At 52.1% G+C, this 25,496-nt stretch overlaps 10 protein-coding genes across 10 annotated transcripts; 1 reads left to right on the forward strand and 9 right to left on the reverse strand.

Annotated features, from left to right (window-relative positions):
* Positions 1-101: 101 nt before the first annotated feature.
* Positions 102-1,604, reverse strand: K460DRAFT_403343 (uncharacterized protein; the record flags this gene model as incomplete). Its single annotated transcript, XM_040936616.1, has 3 exons — positions 102-209; positions 258-825; positions 907-1,604. The coding sequence occupies 3 exons, from the start codon at positions 1,602-1,604 to the stop codon at positions 102-104; spliced, it is 1,374 nt and encodes a 457-aa protein (XP_040790605.1).
* A 428-nt stretch (positions 1,605-2,032) lies between these two features.
* Positions 2,033-4,765, reverse strand: K460DRAFT_403344 (uncharacterized protein; the record flags this gene model as incomplete). Its single annotated transcript, XM_040936617.1, has 1 exon — positions 2,033-4,765. The coding sequence occupies one exon, from the start codon at positions 4,763-4,765 to the stop codon at positions 2,033-2,035; it is 2,733 nt and encodes a 910-aa protein (XP_040790606.1).
* An 819-nt stretch (positions 4,766-5,584) lies between these two features.
* Positions 5,585-6,794, reverse strand: K460DRAFT_364042 (P-loop containing nucleoside triphosphate hydrolase protein). The gene has a single exon (XM_040932933.1). It carries the CDS (start codon positions 6,640-6,642, stop codon positions 5,674-5,676), a length of 969 nt encoding a protein of 322 aa, XP_040790607.1. The 5' UTR covers positions 6,643-6,794; the 3' UTR covers positions 5,585-5,673.
* A 384-nt stretch (positions 6,795-7,178) lies between these two features.
* K460DRAFT_67370 (uncharacterized protein) lies at positions 7,179-9,213 on the reverse strand. Its single transcript, XM_040938621.1, has one exon. The coding sequence runs from the start codon at positions 9,064-9,066 to the stop codon at positions 7,225-7,227; it is 1,842 nt and encodes a 613-aa protein (XP_040790608.1). The 5' UTR covers positions 9,067-9,213; the 3' UTR covers positions 7,179-7,224.
* Positions 9,214-9,361: 148 nt separating this feature from the next.
* K460DRAFT_403347 (uncharacterized protein) lies at positions 9,362-10,291 on the reverse strand (the record flags this gene model as incomplete). The annotated part of the gene is made up of 3 exons (XM_040936618.1): positions 9,362-9,746; positions 9,861-10,188; positions 10,240-10,291. 3 exons carry the CDS (start codon positions 10,289-10,291, stop codon positions 9,362-9,364), a joined length of 765 nt encoding a protein of 254 aa, XP_040790609.1.
* Positions 10,292-10,758: 467 nt separating this feature from the next.
* On the reverse strand, positions 10,759-11,894 carry K460DRAFT_364045 (uncharacterized protein). Its single transcript, XM_040932934.1, has one exon. The coding sequence runs from the start codon at positions 11,728-11,730 to the stop codon at positions 10,831-10,833; it is 900 nt and encodes a 299-aa protein (XP_040790610.1). The 5' UTR covers positions 11,731-11,894; the 3' UTR covers positions 10,759-10,830.
* Positions 11,895-13,199: 1,305 nt separating this feature from the next.
* On the forward strand, positions 13,200-14,467 carry K460DRAFT_426990 (uncharacterized protein). The gene has a single exon (XM_040938265.1). The coding sequence runs from the start codon at positions 13,257-13,259 to the stop codon at positions 14,430-14,432; it is 1,176 nt and encodes a 391-aa protein (XP_040790611.1). The 5' UTR covers positions 13,200-13,256; the 3' UTR covers positions 14,433-14,467.
* A 1,233-nt stretch (positions 14,468-15,700) lies between these two features.
* On the reverse strand, positions 15,701-16,801 carry K460DRAFT_353082 (uncharacterized protein; the record flags this gene model as incomplete). Its single annotated transcript, XM_040931691.1, has 1 exon — positions 15,701-16,801. One exon carries the CDS (start codon positions 16,799-16,801, stop codon positions 15,701-15,703), a length of 1,101 nt encoding a protein of 366 aa, XP_040790612.1.
* A 1,130-nt stretch (positions 16,802-17,931) lies between these two features.
* Positions 17,932-21,403, reverse strand: K460DRAFT_414670 (high affinity potassium transport protein). The gene is made up of 4 exons (XM_040937690.1): positions 20,882-21,403; positions 20,712-20,832; positions 19,109-20,651; positions 17,932-19,055 (listed from the first exon to the last, which is right to left on the reverse strand). Exons 1-4 carry the CDS (start codon positions 20,979-20,981, stop codon positions 18,234-18,236), a joined length of 2,586 nt encoding a protein of 861 aa, XP_040790613.1. The 5' UTR covers positions 20,982-21,403; the 3' UTR covers positions 17,932-18,233.
* A 412-nt stretch (positions 21,404-21,815) lies between these two features.
* K460DRAFT_333679 (glycosyltransferase family 3 protein) lies at positions 21,816-24,870 on the reverse strand. Its single transcript, XM_040930889.1, has 5 exons — positions 24,361-24,870; positions 24,209-24,306; positions 23,879-24,154; positions 22,273-23,828; positions 21,816-22,218 (listed from the first exon to the last, which is right to left on the reverse strand). Exons 1-5 carry the CDS (start codon positions 24,431-24,433, stop codon positions 22,104-22,106), a joined length of 2,118 nt encoding a protein of 705 aa, XP_040790614.1. The 5' UTR covers positions 24,434-24,870; the 3' UTR covers positions 21,816-22,103.
* Between the last annotated feature and the right edge of the window lie 626 nt (positions 24,871-25,496).

The following is a 25,496-nucleotide window of genomic DNA, read 5'->3' on the forward strand; positions in this document are numbered from 1 at the left end:
TGTAGCAACCATATCATTTCACCACGTTTCTCCTACAGTCCATGTGTCCATGCGGCCCCATACCTCTTTTAGACAGATGGCCACACTCAGGCCACGCACTTCTATCGTCCATACATAAGTCGGCTGAAAATGCCAACACATTTCTCGTACAGAGTAAATGGCTCCGGATCAGCTAGTATCTCATTCTGCGATAAGAAGTCAGTCCATGTCTTACGCGTAGTCAGAACTTGGATTTGGTTTGCTACCTTCAAGCATACCGCATTGTGTCGTAAAGCCCACAGCAGTCCAATCTGCCGACCACGCTCATTATTCGAAGGAAGAGGCATCCACTTCAACGGCTCATGCAGACGAGTTCGACAGTTGGGGCAAGTATAGCTTGAGGGCGAATCGCGATTCAGCAGCGGGTTTAAGCAATCGCGGCCAAATACGCACTGGCAGTTGAGTGGCATGACACATTGGGACCCTATATGCATATCCTGGCAAATAGTGCAGAACTCGGTCGTCGGATGGCATAGTGGCTTGGTGATTGCTGTGATCTCGACCGGGTCTCCATCCAAGCGGCGCTCGACGGCTTGGAAATGGTCGTCTCGCATACGGCTGAATTCTTGACTTATGAGGTTGAAGATCAGTTTGCTGTGGCGTCTGAAACACTGATCCTTAACATGTCGCTTGTATGTTCGCGACCGAGACATAGAACACGCTCGTGTCATTCTCCAGAGATAAAGTCTAATGCGAAGGGCAGCACAATAGGCGCTCAGTCTGCATTGGATACTCTCATCATCTAGCTCGACGATGGATGCGGTCTCTTCTAGGGCTTCTTTGTGACTACAAGAAGTCAGTGATCTTGCCACGAAAAATGCCTTGCGACTCTCTATCAAGTATGTTTTCCTGCAGAATAGCACCTACTCGAGTAAGACAAAGTACAACTGAAGTACGATAAGCGGCCACTTCTTCCGAGGCAATTGCTCAGCCTGGCGTATCAAACCCGAAAGCAGCTGACCAGTCGTACTCAGATACTTTCGAAGAGCAAACCATCGATCGAAAATATGCTGTGGGGTGTGAGAGTAGAACGAGTCACACAGGAAGTGGAAGAGCGGCTTGTCGGTGTTCTTGAGCGGTAGGATATCTTGAGCCCAGGTAGTGGTGGTTAGTAGCATCTCGACCTCTCCTACAGCGATAGCGTCTGCGTGATCTCTCAAGTTGTTTGATGCGCCAAAGGCATGACTGAACGACGTAACGTTTGCCGTCTCCGTCCTAAGAATACGGGTCGTTTCCTCTACGGAGAAGATGTGTCGTCCTAGTGGTGGTTCTGCTGGCAGGAAAAATAAGGTGCCAAAGTTGCGCATCTCATCTTGAGCAATTTGATCTAGCATGCTCACCGTGAAGATGGTTCGAGATAGTAGCTGTGTGGTCTCATAGTCAGGCAGCAGGAGTGGTGAAGCTGGATGAGCGAGCCACCCATTGTCGACAGCAGGCGCCTCTTGGCTATCCATGACATCGAATCCAGAAGACACATCCTCTGGACGGACCTCGATCGAGAACGTAACGGTGATGTGCAGCGCGTCAGTATGGGGTCGGGTTGATGGGGTGCGCCGTAGATGCATAGCGAACCAAGGAGCTCGTAATGTAATCGCTTAGTTGGGAAGAGGACGCCAGATGGGGTACCTTGAAACGGGGGAAGGGTGACACGGGCAAAAAGGCGAGTTGAATTGAGGTCGCTGGTAAACAGAAGCACGTGGTTGGATTGCTGAGGAAGGAGCGTCTGGCACCAACGACAATTCCTATGGCAGTGGCTCTTGAGCTAATACCGGCGCAAGTGGTTAAATATCTGAAAGATGGGCATGAAACAAATAGCCTACCATGACAAAGGAGGCCGAGTTATCTAAGTGGGAAAGAGGAAGCAAATAATGTCCCTCAACCCACAAATGGCAGCTACCAGGTAATGGATTTATGAAGACCACATCCACCAGAGCCAGAGCTCTAGACTTCCAGACCCACCGCTGATACCCATCCCGCTTTCTCGCGGGTACTCTCATTTTCTCCTAATCACTGTAATCTCCGGAGCCTTGCTTTTCGCCTTCGCCTTCGTCTTCCTCTTTGGCTCAGGCTTCACCTTCTTCCTCGGTTGCAGCGTGTTCACTTTCTGTGTCGCACTGCGCTTGACACCTCGACTCGGCTTGACCTGTTCCTCCGCATCCACCTTCTGTTTGCCTTTGCCCTTACTAGTCTCCGTGACCTCTTCCTCCTTGCTTTTCCGGGGTCCACGCTTCGTACCCTTGTCTGAACGTTCGCGACGGGCTTTGGGTTCAGGCTCGACAAAACCATGCTCCTTGATATAGTATATGACGTCGAGAGCAACGTCGCAGAACTCTTGGACTCCACGGATGAGGAGGAGAGGCTCCTTTCTGCTCTCAAGTCCTGCACGCCAGCGGTCAATGACTGCGAAAAAGATCTCATCAACGTCCGCATCCTTTGCATCTCGCATCTTCTCGTACTCTTCATCACCATGATTGTAGTTCTGATGGAAGTGACCGCGACCTAGTCCATACTCATCCCCGATCTCAAACTGCACGAACGCTTCGATTACCATCACGGCGATGGTGTGGAAGTTCAGCACCGCGGTAGCCGGAGTGGGATCGGGCTCAGCGAGAGCTTGTTGGCTTGGAAGGAATATGTTGAGTAAAAGGTGGACTTCTTGCTCTGAGTGATCAGCAGAGAGCAGGAGCTCCTCTCGTATCAAATTCGGAAGGGAGACTTTGACGCTGGGGTGGTCGTCTTTCTTGTCGTTAATTTGACGCTGCACTTCGAACTGTGGAAGTTTCCAGGACCCGATTTCATTCTCTGGCGAGGAAGAAGATGGCACGTCAATGGTATCTTGCACGGGCTGAGGGAGAAGACGTTGCATGCGCACTGGGTTCTGCACAGAGACCTGCTTAGACTTCGGCTTGCTGGCCACGAACTCAACATCTGAATCTTGACCTCGGTGTGCACCTGGCCGGATATACCTTGAAGATCTAATCTCAGGTGAATCATCGATGATAGAATCCTGGCTCACGACCGACGGATGGCGCTTCACACGTGTCCTTAGTGGCTCATCGTCATCGGAAGTACCACTACGCTCTTTGTTGAGCCGTGCTACGGCGACGGAGCGTTCGATAGTCGGTAAAACTGATTCTATATGCGCACCAGACTGCCAGTCGTCGGGCGTGAGAGGTATAGAAGGTGGACCAGGTACCCTGTAGCCATGCGATGAGACAGGGCGACGAGCTGGATTAGAAGGCATTGGACCGTTCCTTGCCCCATGGTGACCTGCAGGATGAAAGTCCATCGGGTATTGTTCGAAGCCAGTGTACTGATAGCTGCCCCGTGGAGTATCTCGATAGTCCATAGACACAGGAGGCATTTTTGGTATGCTCTGATCAAAATTGACTGACATCTGTCGACCACGCTGCTGTGACACATAGAGATTCTCTGTTATGTGTCTTCGCTGTTGCTCAGTATGCATCCGATTCTGACGTTGATAGTTTACCCCGAAATTAGGGTTGCGAGGATTGTCGACACTAAGAGGGGGTTGCGGATATTGCTCGGGATACATGTCTCTCCTGAATTGTGACGAGACGCGTTGGTATGGGGGTGTAGGAGTCGGCATTGAGTATCCAAGCTCTTCTCTGTAGAGTTGATTGCGCCCATTGAGCGCCGGTCTTGAAGTATGACCCTTGATCTCATATTCTTCTTCGTCATCGTCATCGTCCCCGTCATCGTCATCGTCCCCGTCATCGTCATCGTCCCCGTCATCGTCCTCGCCCTCACTATCCTCTTCCTCATGCTCTAAATCAGAGATTTCAGATTCTGCGCATGGATCATGAGGCTGCGACTGAAGTTCCTTATCGTGTTGTAAACCCTGCGGTGCCGCCTGTAACTCTTCGAATTGAGTGGCAGCTTCTAAGGGCCCCAGTAAGGTCTCACTAGGAACAGGCTGTTGAACTTCGTCACCTTGCAACCCTTCATCCATAACTTCGCCTAAAGGGCTTTGAACATCCTCTTCGTTCTCCCTGCGCTCCTTGATTGCTAGCTTCTTTCCACTTTGACCCACTCCAGAAGGCTCGCGGACAACCATGTCTGAAACCTGGTGGAAAGCTTCGTTGCTAGGGACATATATCGCATCATCGTCTGGACTTGCGGCGATATCCATTACATGCGTACTCGGGGTCGGCTTGATAGATTGGGACTTTTGATGCTCTACTGGTTCAGGCTCTTGTTTGATGAAGTCGCCTCGACTCGGTGTATGCTCAGAGTGAATCAGGGGCCTGGGGAGGTTCGTTTCGGTGTCGGTAGCGCGTTGTTCATAGCCCAGGGCCTTCTGGTCGTCTGGTGTAGAGGTTGAACGTGAAGGCACTTGACTAGGAAGCTGCTTTGAGCCACTATCTGGAGTTTGCTTTACATCCTCTGTGCTGAAGTCATCGATGATGTTGTCTAAAGACTCCCGGTGTAAAGGTTTTTCGGTGAGTTCAATAGAGTTCTGTTCTTCCGGGAGTCCGATTTCTGTAGAATCGTGGCCCTGGTGCTTGATCTTGAGTATCGAATGCTCCTGCGCAGTCATCCCAGGCTCTTTTCCCGTACTCTCAGTCCTATCACCACCACCTACGAGTTCAGTCGGCTTCCCATTTGCCACCAATTCGTGATCTTTACTTTGTAGCTGCTGTTCCGCCATTTCAGGTCCTTGCATGCAGTCGAGCTCACCGTCGGCGTCTCGGATATTGCTCATCTTGAGGGCCCTGCAGTCGCTTGAAAACTGGTCCTGCGGGTCTCCAACGTCTTTGGGGTCGTTGAAGAACTCCGTCTCGTTCGCTCCGTGTATTGACGTAGGAGTGAAACTCGTGGCGGCCTGGTGGCGGCGGAGGCCTACCCGAAAGGTGGTCGGGCGGGCTCTTGAAGATGCCGGCTCCCGTAGATATGTGACAAACCTGTAGTTGCTGAGAAGAAGTGTCGTTGAGAGTCGACAGTTGGTAGTATTGTCGGAAGTAGATTGTAAGAAAGATCGAGGACAACGATCGCGGAAACTAGGGACAGCCGGCTTATAAATCTGACGGCTGGCTAGGCTTATAATTCTTTGTGCTCACCTTTACCCAAAACTGTAATTGAGCGCTCTCTCACCTGACAGCTCGCCGCGGCGCGTTTGATTCGTTTGCGAAGTGTGACTTGCGTCGGAAAGGGGCGGGGATGCTCGAACAGGATGGTATAGAGGGGTCACGAGGGGTAGCCGCAACTGCTCTCGGAAGACGTATCTTTCACTCGGCCACAAAGATCAAGGTTCCAATTGGACACAGAATAACATGGCATATCCACAGTATGCGAGGTGTTTATGCATTGGAGGACCGATGTTAGGCAGCAGCGTCGCGCTGGATTGTGAAAGTGATGTTGACGTTGAAGGTCGGGGCTCAAAGGGCGGGTAGTCCAGAATATGAACTGTGCGAGAGGAAAGAGAAAAAGAAAGAGGAGCTGTGAGAGATTTAGTGACCAATTGCAGCTGCCATAGACTTGCAGAACTCACCAAATCAAGCGGAGGCAAAGTGTAGAAATTCGACACGGACATTTCCTTCATTTCAAAACCGTCATCATCACAAAACTAGGGATGTTCGGTACTGTTGTAGTTGATTTGTTCACGTAATTTCGTCATGTCCGATTACCAAGGTCTTGCAACAACCTCCTCACAAATCCATCGAACAAGGGGTATAACGAGCAGTCCCGGTACTTATCCACGAAAAGCCCTGCTTTCCCATCTCCATTGTGCTCCTCACTCCGGCTCAAGTCCTGGCCATCAATCTTGGTCCCCTCGGGATACTGCGGCCTGATACCCTCCTCCACCAGCATCACAAACGCTGGATCAATCGGCACACTGCCTAAGAAGGGAACCTCAAAGTCTCGAGCCATGATCTCTCCACCACCTTTGCTGAATACGTTGGTGCACTCGGAGCAGTTCGGACACACGAAGCCTGCCATATTCTCCACGACGCCTAGCACGCGAATCGAGGTTTTGCGGCAGAAATTGAGCTCTTTTTTGACGTCTGATATGCTAATGGCTTGAGGCGTTGTTACTATGACTGCGCCGGCGAGGAACGGTAGCGAGGCGGACGGGGTCGGCGAGGTGTTCTTGAGCAGGGTTTCGAGTAACGAAATGTGTTCATCGCTCGTCCCAGGTGGTGTGTCAATGAGCAGGTAATCCAGTTCCGGCCACAGCACATCGGTGAGGAACTGCCTGACCATGGCCGTCTTTTTTGGCCCTCTCCAGATGACTGCATCCCCTCTGTCCCTCAGCAAGAAGCCTAGGGACATGCATGATAGCGCTCCCACTTCGTGCCCCGCTTGCCCATTTGCCTCCCCGTTTGTCTGGGTCCGCGATGGCAGTGTCTGCTTTGTATGCACATCAACTGGCACCCATCCACCCGGTGCCTGCCTGACTTTGGCCTCCTCGATGCCAAAGAAGCGCGGTATACTCGGCCCCGTCAAGTCTATGTCCAGCACACCTACTGTGTGTCCTTGCAGCGATAGCGTGAGGGCTAATTGTGTTGTGATGCTGCTTTTGCCGACGCCACCTTTGCCGGAGAGGACGAGGATTATATTTCGCACATTTTCAAGTCCCATTGCGTAGACTACTTCGGGGCGAGGTAGAGGGTGCGCGCGAGGTGGACGTAGTGGGGGGATTGCAGCGTATATAGCGGGGTAAAGCGCTTTGCAAGTTTCAATGTGCGGTGTGGTCGATCAAGTTATCACTCTCAGTCTGGCGCGCGACTCCGGGAACGTGAGGCATGGGCAAGGGTAAGATGGTGAGAGAAGTGCATGGTGCGCGTGCTAGAGGTTGAACATTACGCGCTTTGAAATCGAACAAAGCGGCGGCTCTGCGGCGGCATCGGAGGTCCGCTAGCTTGGCACAAGTGCGAGCCATTCCAACTTCATGTCTCTAATTCCAACGGTCACATATCATGATTATCATCACCGCAACATCTCTAGAGCCCGACGTGGTTACGGCAGAAAGATTCAGATCAGAAAGGAGGATATGCATTCGGAATACATAAATTACATCCCCCATACAATCCCCAACTCCGCCATGATGTACGATTCAAGACGTGAATAAGAACAAACAAAAGAAAAGCGATGGGAGGAGCACTCCCTCCTATCCTACGTCGTATTTTCTAGCCACTGATCCTCTAAACTCCATCATCCCACTCACTTACACGCCGGCCGCGTAAGCACATCGCTACATGTCTGATCAGTACAGACCTTGTCGCACGCCACACCAGGCGCAACATAGACGTAGGGTTGCCCATCGACGTGGAACTGCTTGCTGAAATCCTTCGCGTTCCATGCACCCGCTGAATACCCGGCGCGGCAGGCGCAGTAGTACTTGCTGCCTCCAGTCGTCGCGCAGCTGGTGGTAATGTCACACTTGTTCTGGTCAGGGTGGAACGGATCGCAAGTCTTGGGACAGATGCCGGCAAGCGTGGCGCCAGTCCAATCAACATCCGAGGCCAGAACCGATGAGAATGCAGGCGGGGGCACAATTTGGGTGACGAAAGTGGTCTCGGGAGCCTCTGTCACAGTTGGCTCAGGGTGCCACGTGTGCGTATGCGTCCATGGCCTGCGAGTGGGCCATGGAAGGCGGGTGCGCGTGTAGGTAGGCCTATGCCATCGAGAGGCGGTGGCAGTTGGCTTGAAGCCATTGTAGCACCTCGGAGAGCACCTTCCCCCGGACATAGGGCGTCTGCCCCTGGCTGTTGCTTCAGGCGGATCGGGGAAAGCCTCCGCTTCTTGCTGGCGTGCCTGACTACCCGTCGTGCTGCTGGCCGAGCTATCAGCCTGGCTATCAGCCTGACTACCAGCGTCAGGCCAGTTGAAAGTTGCAAAGCCGCTAGACGCAGGTTCTTGACGCGCACGTAGTGCCCGCTTCGACGACGGCTTCGACAATCTCTTATTGTCTGTGCCATCCTCAGAGTCGTCAAAGTTGAAGTCTGGACCGGAGTCCGTATCGTCATCATCATCATCATCCTCAGCATCGTAGCACCACCATGGACACTCATCTTCTGACAGGTCGAGGGTGTTGGTGTCGGCGTCGGTGTCAGTGTCTGTAGGGATTGCGTCAGCTGCGGCGGCTGCGCCAAATGCGCCGTCATCATCATCATCGTCGCCGTAGTCCTGTCCATCGTAGTCGCCAGCATCCTGGCCCGACATGCCAACATTTGGATCCCCTGCGGCCTGGGCACCAAATCCGCCTGCATCCAGGGCACCGAACCCAGCACCAGCACCAGCCGATGCAGTTGCAGAAGGGAAACCGAGCGCGCCGGCGCTGTCAGTAGTCGCGCTGCTTGCAGTCTCCGTCACTCCAGGTTGTGGGGGCTCCACTGCCACACCACTTCCGTCTCCGGGTAGATCGGTTGCATCGGCAGCCCCAACGCCGCCGGAAGATGTGTCGGCGGTCGCTTCAGGGAACGAGGGCTCGTCGCTGATCGTTGATTCAGAAGTAGCCTCAGTAGCAGGAAAGTCACCGCCAGACGTAGACCCTGTGCTCGTATCCGTTGCTGCGGCCGCGCTAGCAAGCTCGAAGAGGTCGGTAAAGGTAGGCAGACTACCCGTAGTAGGAGTCACTTCGCTACTAGCCGCAGTGAGGCTATCGGTAGATGTAGGGAATGTGAATCCGGAAGAATCGAATATGACGGCCGCATCAGATGTCTCGCTTGCGGATGACTCGCTCGCGGAGCCAAAAGCGACAACAATCGTCGCGGTTGGCGGCAGTGCGCTTGAGCTGTCTGTCGAGCTGTCTAGAATGACATCCGCCGTACCGACAGGGAGCGTTGTAGTATCGGGTGCGGATGTTGCTTCCGCCGCAGAAGCAGCTGCTTCTGAGCTTGAGAGCTCGGCCTCTGATGGTGCACTTGGACCGGGAGTAAGAAGGGGTGCCGCACTGGCGTCGAAATCGCTCGACGCCGCGACACTTGCTGAGGCGTCGGCATCGTCAGTGACTTGGGCGTTCAAAGTCCGCAAAAGGAGAGCCCCGAGCACAAAGGCCTTCATTGTGGCCAGCCGCTAGGAAGTGAATGTAATGAAGGACCGTGTACGACACCGCTAATCAACGAGTGTCTATTTTAGAAAAGAGTGACAGGAAGAAAGCTTGGCTTAGACATGGTGTGAGATACGACGCGATCAAAGTTATACGTCGCCTTGTTGAATTCTTCAGGCTCGAGATCAAAACAAGCTAGAATGGCATAGCGTCTAGCATGGCGCTTCTAGCTACATCGGTGACAATAGACGATGTTGTCGAGTGTCTTGATGTTGGAATGTGGTACAGAGGCTGGTTGTTATGATCCCCTTAGTGGGCCGCGAGTGGAATGTGGTCCAAAACACCGCTCAGTGATACATTAGCGAATGAGTATTCAGCAACTAGCAAACATGCTGCGAATTGAGCATCGAGTTCGAGTGCATTGCGGGCCAATTGACATAGCTCACTACGTTCCAGGCTGTTACGCGTCTTCAAAAATGCGTTGCTCCGGTGCGGCATATTAGGACCAAGGGAAGCGCTCGTTTCTGCGCGTACTGACAAAAGGACCTCAAGCCATTCCCGTGAAGAGGTCTGCTCGCTGGTTGAACCGCTAAATCGTCGTCTAAGTGTTATGCACTGCAGCTCTCTGTATATTGCGTACGTATCGGCCCTCGATCGATTCGCGGCAAGCTTTGTGCATGACGCGGTAGTTGTCCTATAATAGTCGTCAGTAATAGCCAAATTCCAGGAGGGAGATGTATTTCACCAAGACGACATTATCCCTATCACTCTCGCATTCCACGTCGAACGCGTATTCATCCTAGTTTACATGGACAAAGCATGACTTATTGTCCATCCTGTGATGCGCGTGATGCGCGGAGTAGCGCTCCCTCCGTCTGCTTGGCTCTTGGATCCGCACAAGGGCATGTTTAGCCATGTCATCTTCTCTCGGTCCATACTCTTCGAGAACTTGCGATCAGGCGTCTTTTGTGCCACAAGGAATGGTGAACCACGTAGTCCTTGATAGGCTTTGGTACCCTTGGTGAGGTCCGCATATGCTGTCCGCGTGGTTTGCAAATGCAGTAGCACCGCCAATGCCTTTTGCCGACAGCCGATGAGCTCTGAGGATGGAGTGGCCGCGCGACCAATATTGAACGCTGGGTCGACGTGAAAGAGGCCATTGTCTAGACCGAATTATTATCGCAGACTGTCGTCTGACACCACACCGTCGTTGTCATTGATGCTGCTCGCATCGATCATCTTGGTATAGCGCTAAACGATGCTTCTGGCCCGATTGCTATACGGCCTCGAGTCATCAAGCCCATCATGTTGTGCGTCGAAAGCCGACGTATCGTGCATCCTCGAGCTGTTCCTGATAGAAGACCAGAGCACCACTTCTGGCGAGGCCCGCCGGTATCTCATTGACCGCTTCAGGATGCATGTCTCGTGAAGAGTCTGCTCCATAGCATTCCACTCTGAATGGGCATTGTAACAGCTTGTAGGTATGCGTCGCAGGTGAGAAAGCCTGCAGACATCAAAAGACGGATAAAGAGATGTGTTGCAGACCATGACGCGTATCGTTATCCTGACGATGCGCCATGAGGACAGCAGATGAGGTTACGACCACGCTAGTATTAATGCCGAGTTAACCCCGGAAGGAGAGGCGCGACCGTCGTTTCCATTCCGGCTGCACCGAGTATCAGGCATTTGGCTTTTTTCCAACCTCGCAAACTTGTTCGTCATCCAGCTCTTTGGAGGATGGCCCCTGTCCATTCATCCTTACCAATTACGAGTGTTCCCTAAGGCCAGATTTGCTTCGTCGACACCAACTTGCCGTTCTCATCCATGAATCTCTCCCAAGCAACGAGCTGGAAGCCTGCGGAACTCATGGCCAGACTATTGATCCGAGCCATGAATTCTGCACATTTGGGACAGATCTTGTTACTTACAATGAGCTGTACTTCTCGCAGATTACTCTGCTTGGTCGACAGTTGCTGCTGGTGGGCCAAGTCAATGTCAAGTCCAAGATCCATCAACCTCAAATACTGGACGATTGCCTGAGGCTCAGCATGGCTGGCGTAGTAGCGTTCATCGACTGGTGATCCATCACTAAACCTCATGCTACTTTGCTTGTCCGGCGCAAATGAAAACCCGATCGCCTCGGCGAACCTGAGGACTTCCGTTACATCCCCAGGGATGGTGTACTTGTCATTGTGCTTCCAGCCACTCATGGCGTCGATAGTCAATAAACCGTCTACGAGTCGAACTACTGTCTTTTGGCGTTTTTGTTCGGGGTCTCGCATGGTCAAGAACTGTTTCAAGACAAGATTGGTCCGTTCGCCTCCAAGGGACCGGTCGAAGAGAGGAAGGTTGGAACCGGATTCGTTAACAAAAGTCGCGACATCAGGGCTTAACAACTCGACAATTTTACGTCGATCTTGGTCGTCTTTCCAGGGCCGCTCGATGATGCCTTCTTTGCCACTTCTCAGGTACCTGCGACGGCTGTTGCTCTCGCTCTGCATTGCCAGATCGAGCGCACTATTCCCTTCTCGATCTCTCTGTCTTCTATTTGTCTCTCCCTTTAACAAAACTCCTACATTATCCAGCCTTCCCCACAATGAAGCTTCCATCAGCGCTGTTCTACCGTCCAAATTTGCAGCATGCAACTCTGCACCGTTCTTTAGGAGCCAGTCCACCATTGTCGCGTCTTCGAAGCAGGCTGATGCAATCAGCAAGGTGTTGCCTCTAGCATCACGTCCATGTATTAAAAATACGTGATCCCAACTATCGTCATGTCGGATATTGTGGTACGAAGTATTCCACATCCACACCCTTGCATTCTCATACACACAGTCTAGCACCCCATGCATCCATTGGTACCGAGTTCTCAGGTCCAGTCGCTCGAAGCTGTTTGCAAGCTCGTCCACCGCTGACTGGTGTGGAAGTAATGTGCTTGTTGGCGCCGCTGATAGAGAAGTCATGTGCAATGAGAGCGTATCTTTATGCGAAAAGGCGATAGCAATGAAGAAATGAGTCCAGCCTGGGAATGAGTGAATTGTATTTATTCTAGGAAATACGACTATTTGATGTGGGGAGATTTGCAGTATCGCAACCTCGCGCCGAACGCGCTGATCTTACTCATTAGCACGAGTACAAGAGATGCAGGCTGATATCGAATTTCTCCGTCAGGTCCTTGGCTCCACCAAACTTGTCGACTAGAGCAAATGCTGCCGCCCTCGTTTTTAATTGCCGTGTTGGCCATTGCGAAACCGGTGGCTTAGGAGTTCACCGGCTTCCAAGAGAGGCTGCATGACACCTCGGCGGCTAAGCGCTTGCGCCACTTCCACTTCGAGTCCAACAAAGAAACGTATTATCGCTCGCGAAATTGCAACAGACAGTATTTCTCGTGCAGCATACATAGGACGGCTTGATACGTGCAATTCTCTTCGTATAGTCGCACAGCGGGTCTTTCTTATAATTGCCATATCCTGGGCCACCCGGTCGTGAAGATTAGCCCATACGGCAAAGCTGGGCGAACATTTCAGACGTTTAGGATCTCTAAACTCGATAGACGTGGTACCTAGCTTCGCCAGGGAATATGAAGGCCCGCCCATGCCCATTCGAGGCCTACAAAAGTGCTCTACTCACCAGCTAATAATTTGTAGCCATGGTTGACGACCGTCTCGACCTATCTTGAAAGAATCAATGTAATCACAAACATCTTCGCACTCGAATTACTTTCACAGAACCAGCGATAGCTCAACTAGAGTGTAGGTGCTTTGCAAATTCTCTTAATAATTTGGAGAAAGGTGTTCTATTGACATTGGGATACTAACGCAAAGTCAGGACTCGAGGGTTTCATCTGGCGTGTTCTTACCTTGGTTGAAGTCTCTCCGTGCCAATAGCATAGCTGACATCTTCAATTGAGACCTCGCTATATGAAATCTTTCACTACTCCTTCAATGAACGTCCTAGGCAACACGGCCATAGCTATTTACATCCCTATCTACAGACAGTAGTATTTTTTCACAAAGTGTAGGTACACAATGGTTGCTGGGCAGAGTTGCTCGACTACAATCTTCCCAGTTGGTATCGAGCTTTCACAATGACAAGAGCACCCCTAAAGCCATAAAGCCCTTTTCCGCTGTTCCCTACCACTCTATTTCCTAACCACCACCACCTCCTCCTTCAACCAATCAACCACCCAAGAACCTCCGGCAAAACCATGAGCGAACCCAACCAGCAAGAAAACGTCACCGAAATGCACGATCAAGACATTGGCGAGGAGTCTTCGATCCCGATAGCTCTTGGAGGGGCCCTAGCATATATAGACACCTCTTACTTCTCCTCAGGAACTCGACGGCCTACTGAAGTTGTGAGCGGGCTCAAGGAGATTCTTGGCCTCACGCCTTTGAAGCGCCTTGCATATGAATCTCAGCCGTCGGCGGCACAGAATCCACACTACTCAGCCTTGTTTCCGCCACATATGTACTCTCCAGATATGAGCTTCGTTCTCCTACTTGAAACTAGGAAAGGCGTAATCACCAACTCTAACCCGGGCATCGCGGAACTTGCCACACCGACTAACCACCGGGGAACAAATTTTCTCACTTTGGTGGATGTTGCTGCTTGCACAATCGAAGAGAACCGACCGGAGACCGTCAAAGCTGCAGTCAACCTCATAGGCCATTTTGTGCGCACCTTGGAGAATCTCAAGCCTCGATGGTTTCCAAATACTTCAACGGATTTGGGCGGCCGGCTACAGGCGTGCTATGCCTTGACCCATGCACAGCGAGTTACATTCTACAACGCTCGCTTACAGGGTAAGTCTTTTCAACAGCTGGAGGCTGATGTTATCCAGCTACACCGGGACATGGAGGTTCCCATTGGGTTCAATGTCGTTCAGGAGCTAAAGGACCTGGAAATTCGTTTCGGTCAGATGCTTGAGAAGGTCAACGATGACTTCAATGCGAACGTTCGACTTGAATGGATTGGAGAGCCCATTCCTGTCGAAGATGTGTCAACTCCTATTGAGGACCCCAAGGGCATAGATTGTATCGTCTGTCGCTGGGAGCTCACTCCACCAGGTGTCCTCACGAAGCCTTGCCAGCACGCTTTCTGTCGTGGCTGTCTCGAAACTTGGATTCATGCCTGTGAGAAGGCCAGCCACAACTGCCCGTACTGCCGCACCGAACTCTTCCCCAAGCCCACGTACCGGTTAAACGAACCTGAGGTAGCACGGAATTATCAGGAAGAGAAGAAGGGTCTCGAGACATGGGTGCGCCGTGTCCACAAGGCGCGCATGTCCATTGCTTGGTTGCGTAAGGAGTTGGTGCTACAGCGCACATATGAGCAAGAAACTGTAAACCAAGGTATTTCAGACGAAGACGTTGAAGGCTAGACTCCGTACATGACGGTAGCACCACAAGGCCCTGCAAGATTTTGGAGTGCGGATATAGAATGATTCCTCGTTACACTCCAGCTCTTACCATTTTTGCAATGCACCTGTTCAAGGTAGGCATAGTAGATTATCTGGTTTTGAGCTTTTTCCTATGTTATTCCTGAGGCGTAAATGCCTCTTAACTATTTTCCTTGTCTACCCTAAATTGACAATCTAATCCATACAAACCCAATCTTTCAACGTGTCTACTTGGTGTCCTCAATTCTTTCCTTACAGAGTGCATATTGCTGTTTCTTCAAACCACTCTTCAAAGCCTTCCCCGTCCCGTGATAAAATGATATAATCCCCAGCTTATTTTCTTCAGGCCTACAGGGTGTCTTCAATCGTACTCAAGTATACATTTCGCTCATGTCTGATCTCCCAATTAAACTTGCGGTAATTTGTGTCCAGTAACTGTCTTTGAAATAATACGCTGCAACTACCTTTTAAGTCTTGATATATTTTGAATTTCAATGACATAGACAGTTTAGCGGTTTAAATATGTAAAGTCCTTAAGTTGATATTGTCAGTAGTATCTCCTTTCCTAACTTGTACCCTTACTGTTAGCATACTCCTTTGTTTGGAAGTAAAGTCAACACTAGAGCGGATCATACAACGCAGTAGGAGAAATTAGTATAAAATCACAGTTCAGATGCTATACTCATCACCTTAAGGCAGTATTAAGGCAATAAAGTTTAAATAATGCCAGGTTAGTTGAATGGATTATTGAGAGATCCTCGAATCTGAATTAGCTTCGCTGTATTGAATACTAGTATGCATGCCCTATATTCCAGCTTTATATCGATTATCTTTACGTGAGCCTCTTCCGCGGATCGAACTGTCTGTGAGAGACAGAGAGCACGATAAATTGGCACTGTAAAAACTCACGTAATTGAGGGGCCTCATATCTTCACCCGACAATTTCCTACGGCTAGAATGTTTCAAGTCACACGAATGCCCCGGCAACCAACAAGGATGGAAACAATTACTCGAGGTTAAGAAATGGAAATGGAAATGGAAATGGAAATGGTAATGATACAAGTAGCATTCGACTCTCACTATAAATGATTCGACTAAATTTACGTTATCTCGGTATGTCCCACCGCCAAACAACAAAGTATACACCTCGAAGTTATCATTAGTGGAAACAAGCGGATTTTTCTTATCTGTTGTTAACAGGCTCGACTATTGCGAAGAAAAACTGAGATCAAAACAGAAGTTGAGGCAACTCAGTAACCGCGGAACCCACCGTATCCGCCACCATGTCCATGAGCGTAGGAACCACCATGCCCACTGCGACGAACGCGGCGAATTCTAAGCGGCGACCGAATAGTCTCGCTATCCTCGTCTGTATCGTAAGAGGGCTGGCGACGAATAACACGCTGTAGAAGCGGCGAAGGGGGTGGGCGACGCGTAGCAAAGCGGTCGAAAACGGACATGCCGGAGTGAACAGGCCCCGTGTACTCACGACCCGCACGAGTGAACTGAGCATCGCGTACAGAGCCCATATAAGGGCCGCGAGGCGCACGTACGAAAGCAGGCGGTGTGCGTGGCCGGGTATCTCTACCACCTCCTGAAGTAGTAGGCTGGCGCGTGGGACGAACGGCACCATGACCACGACGGCGCGTCAAGCGCTCGTCGTCTTGCCATATGCCCTCCTCGGGCATCCACTCGTTGCGGCAGAGCGGGCACTCCTTCTTCTTATGGGGCTGGTGCTTTAGGAGCTCCTGAAGACACTCGAGGCCGAACATGTGATGACAGCCTTCGATGCCCGTAATACGGACACAGATGTGCTCCTCGATACCTTCAAGGCAGATGGGGCACTCTGTGTTTGGGGGGTCGGTGGTATCGCCGTGGGAGAGGAAGTCGGTGTGCTGCTCCATGAAGGTAGTAGCGCGATCACTGGATAACGCTGGAGGGGGAGTACCATTAGCACGGGTGGTGCGAGCGGTACGGTTGGTGCGAGCGGTACTGTTGGTGCGGTCGATGTAGTGGACGGATCCACTATCGTCGTCGAAGGAGAATGACGAGCCGTCGGAGTCGTAGTTGAGTTCTTCATAGGACAGGGTACGGCGAGGAACACCTCGCTCACCACTGTTACCACCCATACTACGCATGCCAGGCGTACCCAAGGACATGCCGCTCATCCGACCACCACGTCGGCTGGGCGAAGAAGGACTATATGGACCGTGTCCCGACTCATGATGGCGACCATTGTGATCATGGTAGATTGAGTACCCATACCATTGGCCACGCTGACCATTGCTATCCTCCTCGTCGTCGTCGTCTCCAAAGCTAGCGCCAAAGCTACTGCGGTAATAACCAGACATTTTCGTTGGTGTCTGTAATGGACTTGTGTTTGCTGTATGGTAGTTGACCGATCAAGAACTTGCGTGGAGATCTACTCAACGGTGCTCTGATCGATGGTTGTGCTGTTCAGTTGTGTAGAGGAGCAGCAGGGAAGAAACTTGGGCGATTCAAATATGCGGAAGAGCCTCTTGAAACCGCCCATTCACGGGGCCTGGAAGGTGTGAAAGCTGGCTTACAATGCAGCGAGGTTCTAGGAGCTGCTTGACACCGTCCATACACATACACAGTGTCCAAGACTTGAAAAGAGGGCATACAGTGTAGAAAACGACTACGCGAGACTGTGCGTGAGCGAGCGTTGATGTGCCTAGTTGAGAAGTTGAGCTCGAACAGATATCTCGCTTCACTCGTGGCTGTCGTCGTAGTAATAAAAAAGAAAGGGGGGAGGTCCAAGGTTCGCCCATGTCCCATGACTAGTCCGTTGAGCCTTAACAGGAGAACAGGACACCAGGAGAGGAGTGCCGCAGCAGACACCTACATGAGAAAAAAAGCCATGCCTCTCACCGCGTGACTTCTACCCCGTTGAGACCAGCCTGGTGACTAAGAGCCGTGAAACTCTCTGTACCCGCTTCACAACGCAGGCCCGTGAAAGAATACTTCTACTAGTAACGAGTGTCAACAACAACAATCCTATCGCAGAAACTTGCGCAAAGACACTGTGATGGAACGAGACGTAGTGTAGTGAGTGAAAGCCCGATGAAACAACTTACCCATGTAGCCCTCTGCATTGCTATACTTACTCCAGCGCAAGGAGAACCCATATATCTGTCCGAGTGCGGAAAATATATACTCCATAGACATCAATCCTGACTGAACGTTCATAGGATCGAAATGGAAGGAATCAACACAGCGTCTAGCTTTTATAACCGCACACCCAATTCACTCTGTGAAATGCGCAAACAATCTGAATACTTACGTGCCAAACACGCAAAATCCGGTCAGGCGTCTGGATGTAGCGTATGGGGGTGAGACTTCTGCTTCTCTCTCTTCTCCCCGAAACAATAACAACAAAGACAGAGACAGAGACAGGGACAAAGTTGGTCAATACGAACAGACATTCAAACAATCAATAAGAATCGCAAGGTGAAATGTTGCAAACATGAGCAAAGGGACAGTCTATCCCTCTTCTATTCTCTTATTCACAAACCCCCCTCTTCTGTATATAATAAATATTTACCGCGACAGTGTCCATCATCACACGAACCTCGGAGAAGTGGACACGAAAAACCATATATACATCCGGGAAAGAAAGGGAAAATTGAGCAAGACAACACCAGTGCCCCAAAGACTAAAATCGCTAACAAAGTCTAGATACCCAAGATGAAAACGAAAAGAAACACGTCTTGTGTAACGACTAACGCCTCTAACGCGGAAAAAAAAAAGACGAGGAAGCTCCTACGCTCTCTTCTCGCGGTGCGACGCGGTAGGCCCCGCACTAAAAGCGCCAGAGAGAATCCTCTTCAACTGCTTCGGCTTGAACCGATCGGCCGTAGTAGGTCGACCCGTCTCACCGGATATACTGCTCCGTCTGCTGAGCCCTGTACCCGTCCGTGTAATACCGTCCATGCCAACATCCAAAGCATTACTACTCCGGCGTGCCCGCCTTGTCGCATCTTCGTTTTCCTTCTGGTGCAACGACTCAGACGGCAGTAGGATAGCGCGATCAAGCGCATACGGCAGTCCACGATGTCTGCCACGGATCTGCATGGCAATGATGATGAGTTTGGAGAGCGTGCGGAACTGGCCCGAGAACGACGTGTTGGTGCCTGGGAAGCCAAGACTCAAGCCGACGGTGCCGTATGCGGAGACGATTTCGAAGAGGACGGAGAAGAGGCTGAACGCATACTCGTTCGTATTCTCCAGCCGCGAGCCTTCAATGATGGCGATGAGGAAGAAGCCCAAGAATACAAACCACAAGTCGAAGGACAGCTGGCGTCGTAGATGGTGGGATAAGTAAGAGGATTGGGTGCCATCGTCTTCTTCTTCGCCGCCCCAGACGCCAAGGGATTTCTCCTCGTAAACGTTGGTTTGGCGCATACTCATGGCGATGGGGAAGATGGAAATGTACATCATGATGAGATAGCTGACTTGGATCGCGGGGTGCAGGTCGGCGATGTTGACGACGGCAAACCCGGCGGTGCGCGTTGCGGCGGCTTGGAAGAGGCCGGCGAGGAAGCGGAAGCCGCCGGGAAGGGAGGTGACGGTTGGGTCGTTGAGCTGTTTCTATTAGTACTACTATCCATAAGCTTTCGAGACAAGGAAGGACTTACGTCAAGAATAATGAAGAAGATCAAGTCGACGCCGTTGAGAAGAACGAGAACTCCAAAGAGCCACCAATTAGCCTTACTGGGGAAAAGCAGTGTGAAGCACCGGCGAGGGTGATCTAGCAAGAAGCGGAGTTCTTCCCACACGCCGCTATTCCTTGGGACTACCTTGGAGAGCAGCCAGATAACGAACCGTAGCATGCAGGGAAAGCCCGTATTACCGATGATGATAAGGAAAGTACCTAGTACAAGCGGCAAGACGGCGTACTGAAAGGAGACCATGGAGTCTGGTGTGAGGGTAAAGCCGAGATCGTTGAACATGGACGCCGGCGTGAAGAAACCCCACCACGTGGGACTGATGCCGACATCTTCGACCACCTTACGGAACCGAGCGTTTCGATTGATCCAGGGCGTCAGGCACACCATGCCCAGCAAATGGAAGCCAACGAAGTAGCTTACCAGAATCATGGCCAGTAACTTCAAGGCACGGTACTCAATACCACCCAGCTCCTCTCGTTGCTCTTCAGTCAGGTCCACGAAGTTGGAATTTCGTGCAATCGTGGGCGTCCAACTGAGGTAGGGAATCGGATCTTCGTCCTCTTCCTTGGTTGAAGTAAGAAAGCTGGTAAACGTTCTCGACCTGGATCTGTTGCGAAGGGTTTGGTCAGTGGTGGGTGTCGATGTGTCCGTGTCCGTTGTCTTGACCCTGTTGTACACGGAAGCGCCAGTGGTAGGGCGTGGCCGATCGGGGACGTCTATAGTTATGTGGTGTTTGAACGGACGGTCGTCTCCATTCATTACAGGAGGAACCGAACTTGATCGCTCTCGTCTTGGATAGGAGTCTTGTGATGTTCTGCTAAGAATTCGGTTTAGATGCTCATCGTTCTCTGCGACTTGCTGTGGCACGAGACCTCTGTCGAAATCGCGTGGGCCAGGAATGCGCAGCTTGGCCTTCTCCGTGGGGTTCCTTTGGCTCTGCACGAAGGCAATACTCTTCTCCTTGTCCACCCGAGGAAGGCGATCCTCGGGAATTTCTACCGAGTCTTGTTGCGCGCGGTGACTTTTACGCTCACGCTCTGCAGGCGTGCTCAAATTGTCCGCCCAGACCACGTTCGAAGCGACCGGGTGCACTGGAGTTGTAGGCTGATCATGCGGAGACAGCTCTTCTTCCGAGCTCGAGGCGTTGCGCATGCCCGCACCATCATCTACGCCATCTACCCTTTGCTGGAACGTCTTTTCGTCCTCAATGTTGCCGCCCTCGGCGTGTCCATTATGCGCTCGCACGACGCGGATCTCGCGGTCGCCAACGCCTCGCTCTTCCTGTCCTAGATTACGGTCCAACTCTGCGTTCATCTCGCTCTTCCTCTTGGACATTGTGCGGGTGCGGCCACCCTTGATCCGCGATTCAACGACGACGTGCTGGAAACGCTTTTCGAACCAGTAGAGGCGGACGAAGACGACGGAGCCGTTGATGAAGATGGGGGTACACATGCAGGCTATGATCATAATCGCGACCTGCTGGTATAAAGTGAGGGCGTTGACATCGATGCTAGTTCCAGGTCAGCCATTGACCGTCTCTCTCTCTCCCTGCGCCCATTCTCGAACCTACGTGTTTAACCCGCTCTGTGTCGCTGCGCCGCTCGCGAAGAAGAGAGCATCGATGTAACTCAGGCGACGATTGCCGTAGAGAATGACGGAACAGACAAGCGTCCATGTTAATATGTAGCAGTCTACCACTTGATTAGTCTAGTCACCATTTCCCGCGTGTCTGGGACGTACAATGGAGTGTTATAAAGTTGGCGTTGGGCTTGAGAGCAGACAAGCCCGCGGGCATGTACTTCCTGAACCATTGCTTGGTGGTAAACCAGGGTCCGAACATGGTCGCGTCCTCTCCACCGTGTAGGCACTCTCACACTGGGTACTTGAAGGTGGTGTGTCGGATCAGGGTGGCGGGCGAAGATGAGGTTGAAGATCGATCGGGAAAGCGGGCGGCCAGCGTTGCGGAGCTGAGTTATCCTTAGTGTGGGTAGGGTGAGCCAGCGTTGGGCCAAGCAGGAGTCGTCAACGGACCGAGCCGGTAGCGCGTCGCGTCGAGGCTCCGTTGGAGTGCATGTTGAATGGTTGGGGGAGAGAGGCGTGAAGGGTGTCGGGTGAAATTGCATATGTCTGGGATCAGCTGCTGTGACGGGGGGAGAGAGAAAGCAGAGTCGCGCCCGGGGACGTCGACAATTCGATGACGCCAAGATAGCGTCGCGAAATGGAAAGCCTTTCGGAATTTTTGTGTTTCATCGCGTAGCAATCCACGAACCCCCTGTCTCGCTGTCCATCAAACAGGCTCGCCCTTTATTAGGCCCAAACAAGCATTGTGCCCTGAAACACCCTGCAGCTTGCGTATGTACCCTAAGCACGGCCCCCCGTCCAGAGAGAACAGGGCGGATAGCGGGTCGTTGGTGGCTTCTCCCTTATCTGCTTGCAGCTGCGCCTCACCGCCACGGCCGCAACATGGACAACGCTCCTACGGCATTACAAGTTGCCAAATTGCACTGGGGACATTAGTCAAGCGCTTTGCAGCTCCATCACCAAAGGGCCGACTGACTGACTGCAAAGCACCGACTATAATAAGTCGATGGCTGATGAGAGCGTTGCGGCCCGCGGCGGATCATGACAAGTTGACAACACATCCAACGGAAGCCCCTTTGATCCGAGAGTACTTGGGGTCTTGACACCATCACCATCCTCTAAATTCTTTCGTCTGCACTATCAACGACACACAAATACAACAGTCCAATGAGAAATGTTATTCACAACTTATAGATACATAGGCCTCGCCGCCCAAGCAGGGGGTTGCTCAAAGTCATGCCAACTCATGCAGTAAGTATCGCGTATATAAAAGCAAGTCCAAAATACAGATAAGAAATGAGTAGCCCACGCATGCAATTTCACACTTCGTCTTCCTCTTCCACGTCTTCGCCCCAGACATGTTCGCGCCACGCTGCGTAGCCTAGTCAGTACCATTCACCGCAGCTGGTAATGTTGGCGTGTTGGCGCCTGAGTTCGGTTTGCTCTTTGTCTTGAGAGTGAGCGGGAAATCAAAGTCATCGGGCTCTTCCTCTTCACTAATTGTGTGTGTTAGCAGTACTCTCTCAAACTGGATCTACGTTTCAACTTACGGAAGCTTCCACGCAATGTAATCCTCGGTGCTCAGTCCCTCGCGGCCCTCCTGCAGCGAAGCAAAGTCACCAGGCGTCATCATGCCCGATCGCTCGCGCGGCGACCCAGGCTCAGACAGAGGGCGCGAGATCTTGATATCCTGCGAGCCAAAGAAGTCAGGCTCGTCATCGTCCTCGTATGCCGCAGGATAGGCGCGTCGAAGAGCCAGCTGCCTCGCCTTGACGTATTCGAGGCCCATTCGCTTCCAGTCGAGGAGATCGCTGAGGCGTTCCGTGCGGTTACGCTGGTTGATACGTTGGCGCTTGCTCTTCTTGGTGAAGTCGAACATGTAGTCCACCAGCTGGTTCACAGAGTCGTCCACTCCCTTCATTCTCCGGTCCACAATGTAGATGCCGTAGTCGGACGCATTCTCAATGAGTTCCTCCATGTAGCAGCCGAAACCAGACAAGTTGGTCGTGATGCTGGGAACACCCATGACAGTGCACTCGGCGGGTGTATAACCCCATGGTTCATAGTACGATGAGAATACACCAAGATGCGTTCCGCGGACAAAGTCATCGTAATCGAGGGGCAAGACGGGATTGGCGGAGTTCAGGAACTCGGGATGGAACACAACCTTGACGCGATCGGAAGGATGGTTGAACAGCTGGCAGCGGCGCAGCTGGTTGAGCACAGGATCCTCGGCATCGTTGACCATGTTGTGGGTAACAATGGGCGGCAGGTTGTGTCGCTTCATAGCGAACAACCGTCGGCGGAGCAGGATCTTGTCTGCAGGCGTAATCAGATCCTTGTCTTCCGGCAGGTCATGGCCCTCGTGCCAGGTCAAAGAGCGTTCAAACAGCTTCTTGGCTACATTCTCCGCAATGTTGTTCACAGTGTCGTGTAGCGACTTGATCACGGCCTGTCCTTTCAGCGAGTCGACCGACAGAGACGTCGTCTGCGCAGGCAGAATGATGAAGGCGACCACCGTCATGTTGGAGTTTTCGCTCTTCATCTTGTGGTTCAACCGAGCCAACGACTCAATGAACATGTCAACACCCTTGTTCCGGTACTCGTATCGACCGGCCGTGAAGAAGTAGAGCGTGTTCTCGGGGTCGAAGTCGTTGTGGCCGTAGAAATGTCCGCGTACAAAGTCGTTGATCTTCACCTTGGCCTGCTGATGCAAGTTCTGGAACTCGTGAGTGGCAGAAAACTTCTTGACGTTCAACCCGTTGGGCAACACGCCGTCTGGCTTTCGCTTCAAGAGATGCTCGCTCTCGTAGGCGGTGATGTGAGACACGGTGGTGAAAACATCAGCGGCGTGCGTAGCGGCTCGCTCGATACAGTAGCGGTGGTAAATACCACGCTTCCCAGCTTCCGCGTCACAGTCGAAGAACTGCAGGTTGTTGTAGAAGTCGACCGAGCCGGCACAGAGATAACGACCGAGGAGGGTTGCGTGCGTGGTGAAGATGGTAGTCACATCGATGCGGCGCTTCTTGCAGAGCGGTACTGCCACACCTGCCAGCCACTCGTGGAACTGAACAATGACAGCCCGCTTCTTCTCGTGGAAAACGTACTAGGAGCGAGTTAGCAAGGACCAGGTTGCACTTGAATTGCCATTCTTACCTCGCCCAAGAACCATGCAATGAGGTAACCAAAGACAATGGCTTCGTTGGTCTCCGAGTCGCCTGGCGGGGAAGGGATGCCGGCCGTCGACCACAGATCGCCCTTCCACTCATCAAGCCAGCCGTATCCAGTGCTGGTATCGAACAAGAGCACACGAGGAGCGCCGTCAATTAGCCAGCGTCCGTATAGCGTCTTGATGCCGCGCTCTTCCATGGAATTGATGGTAGCGATCAAAGCAGGGTCCTTTGGCTCAATTGGTTCGACCTCTACTGCGGCCTAGGTAGCTCTGTTAGTCCTGAGAGTGTGAATTGGTAGTTCCAGGGCGCCTACCGATGCTCTGTTCCACGGGCCCAAAAGAGTATATGCTGCGCCATATTCGGCTGTTGTGACCTGGGCCTTGGACTTGAGGACTGAGTAGATACCACCCACTGGACATTGTCAGCGTATGCTCTTGGAAGCTCTATTGCGATGGAGTAGGTTACCTCTGTTGGCTACTTCGGTTGCAACCTCGAACAGAATGTGGTTCTGGACGTCTCTCGCTGTTGACCCAGCCATGGTGGATGTGGACTGCGTTGCTTCGGGCGTGAAGTAGATTCGCGCAATGGCAGACGTCGGCGCAGTCTTGAGGGGAAGAGCTGAAGGACGGTCGAAGGAGCTTGAGCTCCGACTTGGTTGAGCTACTGCGGGTGGGCGCGCTAGACAAGCGGGTATATTACTCCAAAGGTTGAGGACGACGTCTGGCCGTCAACAAAAATGTGGTGGTTGCGCGCGTGTGTGGGTGTGTGTGGGTGTGTCGCAGCTGGGACCTGTAGGGACTGAGTCTGGCAGCAAGGAGAAGCTCTGGTGTCAGAAGAAGGAGAGACGAGACAGCAGTACATTGGGATTATGAGTTCACGTGTTCGCTTCCAAGGTTTCCTGTTGCGCACGAGCGCTGCTAGAGCGTGGAGAGGTTGGGTCGAGGGTCAGGGCTAGCTCAGACTTGAGATAGCATCGGAGAGAAAATGACGTAGCCCACCGCGCTTTCTCGCCTTTTCTCCCTCATGTCATGTCATGGCATGTTCACTCCATTTCGCTACAGAGAGACCCTCACCACCTTCACGCGTGCACGACGAACAGTAACCACCTGACACTTTTCAATATCACGATATCAGCCCAATATCAATCTTTTTTTCTTCCTTCTCGTATTCAGCCTACCTGATTGCCGTTACTGTCGCAACGGGGAGCCAGGGGTCGCAGTCAACAGCTCAACAGTCTGCTTGTGGAAATGAAAGCGGAGCATCGCCCAATTCCGTAAAGACGACGCTCTTTTCGCCTGTGCTCGCCCATCCTTCACATGGCGTCACATAGCTGATGACCATGAAGCACTGCAAAGTCAATGGTCGCGCAGCCAATGCCGAGGGATGACGATGATGCGGGGTTGCCGTTCCATCGAGGGAGGGATGGACAGACGCCACCATGCTCTCCGCAGAAGACTTGTGGGCCCCGAGTGGAGGCGGAGAGGGCCACGTGAGGCGAGCAACCCCATGTCGTTGGTTTGTGATGTCGACGGTGTGATTCGGAAGGATACACGGACAGTTGGTTACGGAGAGCATCAAACTAAAAGGCCCGATGTATTGTG

This window comes from Cucurbitaria berberidis (assembly GCF_010015615.1).
Source record: "Cucurbitaria berberidis CBS 394.84 unplaced genomic scaffold K460scaffold_2, whole genome shotgun sequence".
Classification (NCBI taxonomy): Eukaryota; Fungi; Ascomycota; class Dothideomycetes; order Pleosporales; family Cucurbitariaceae; genus Cucurbitaria; species Cucurbitaria berberidis.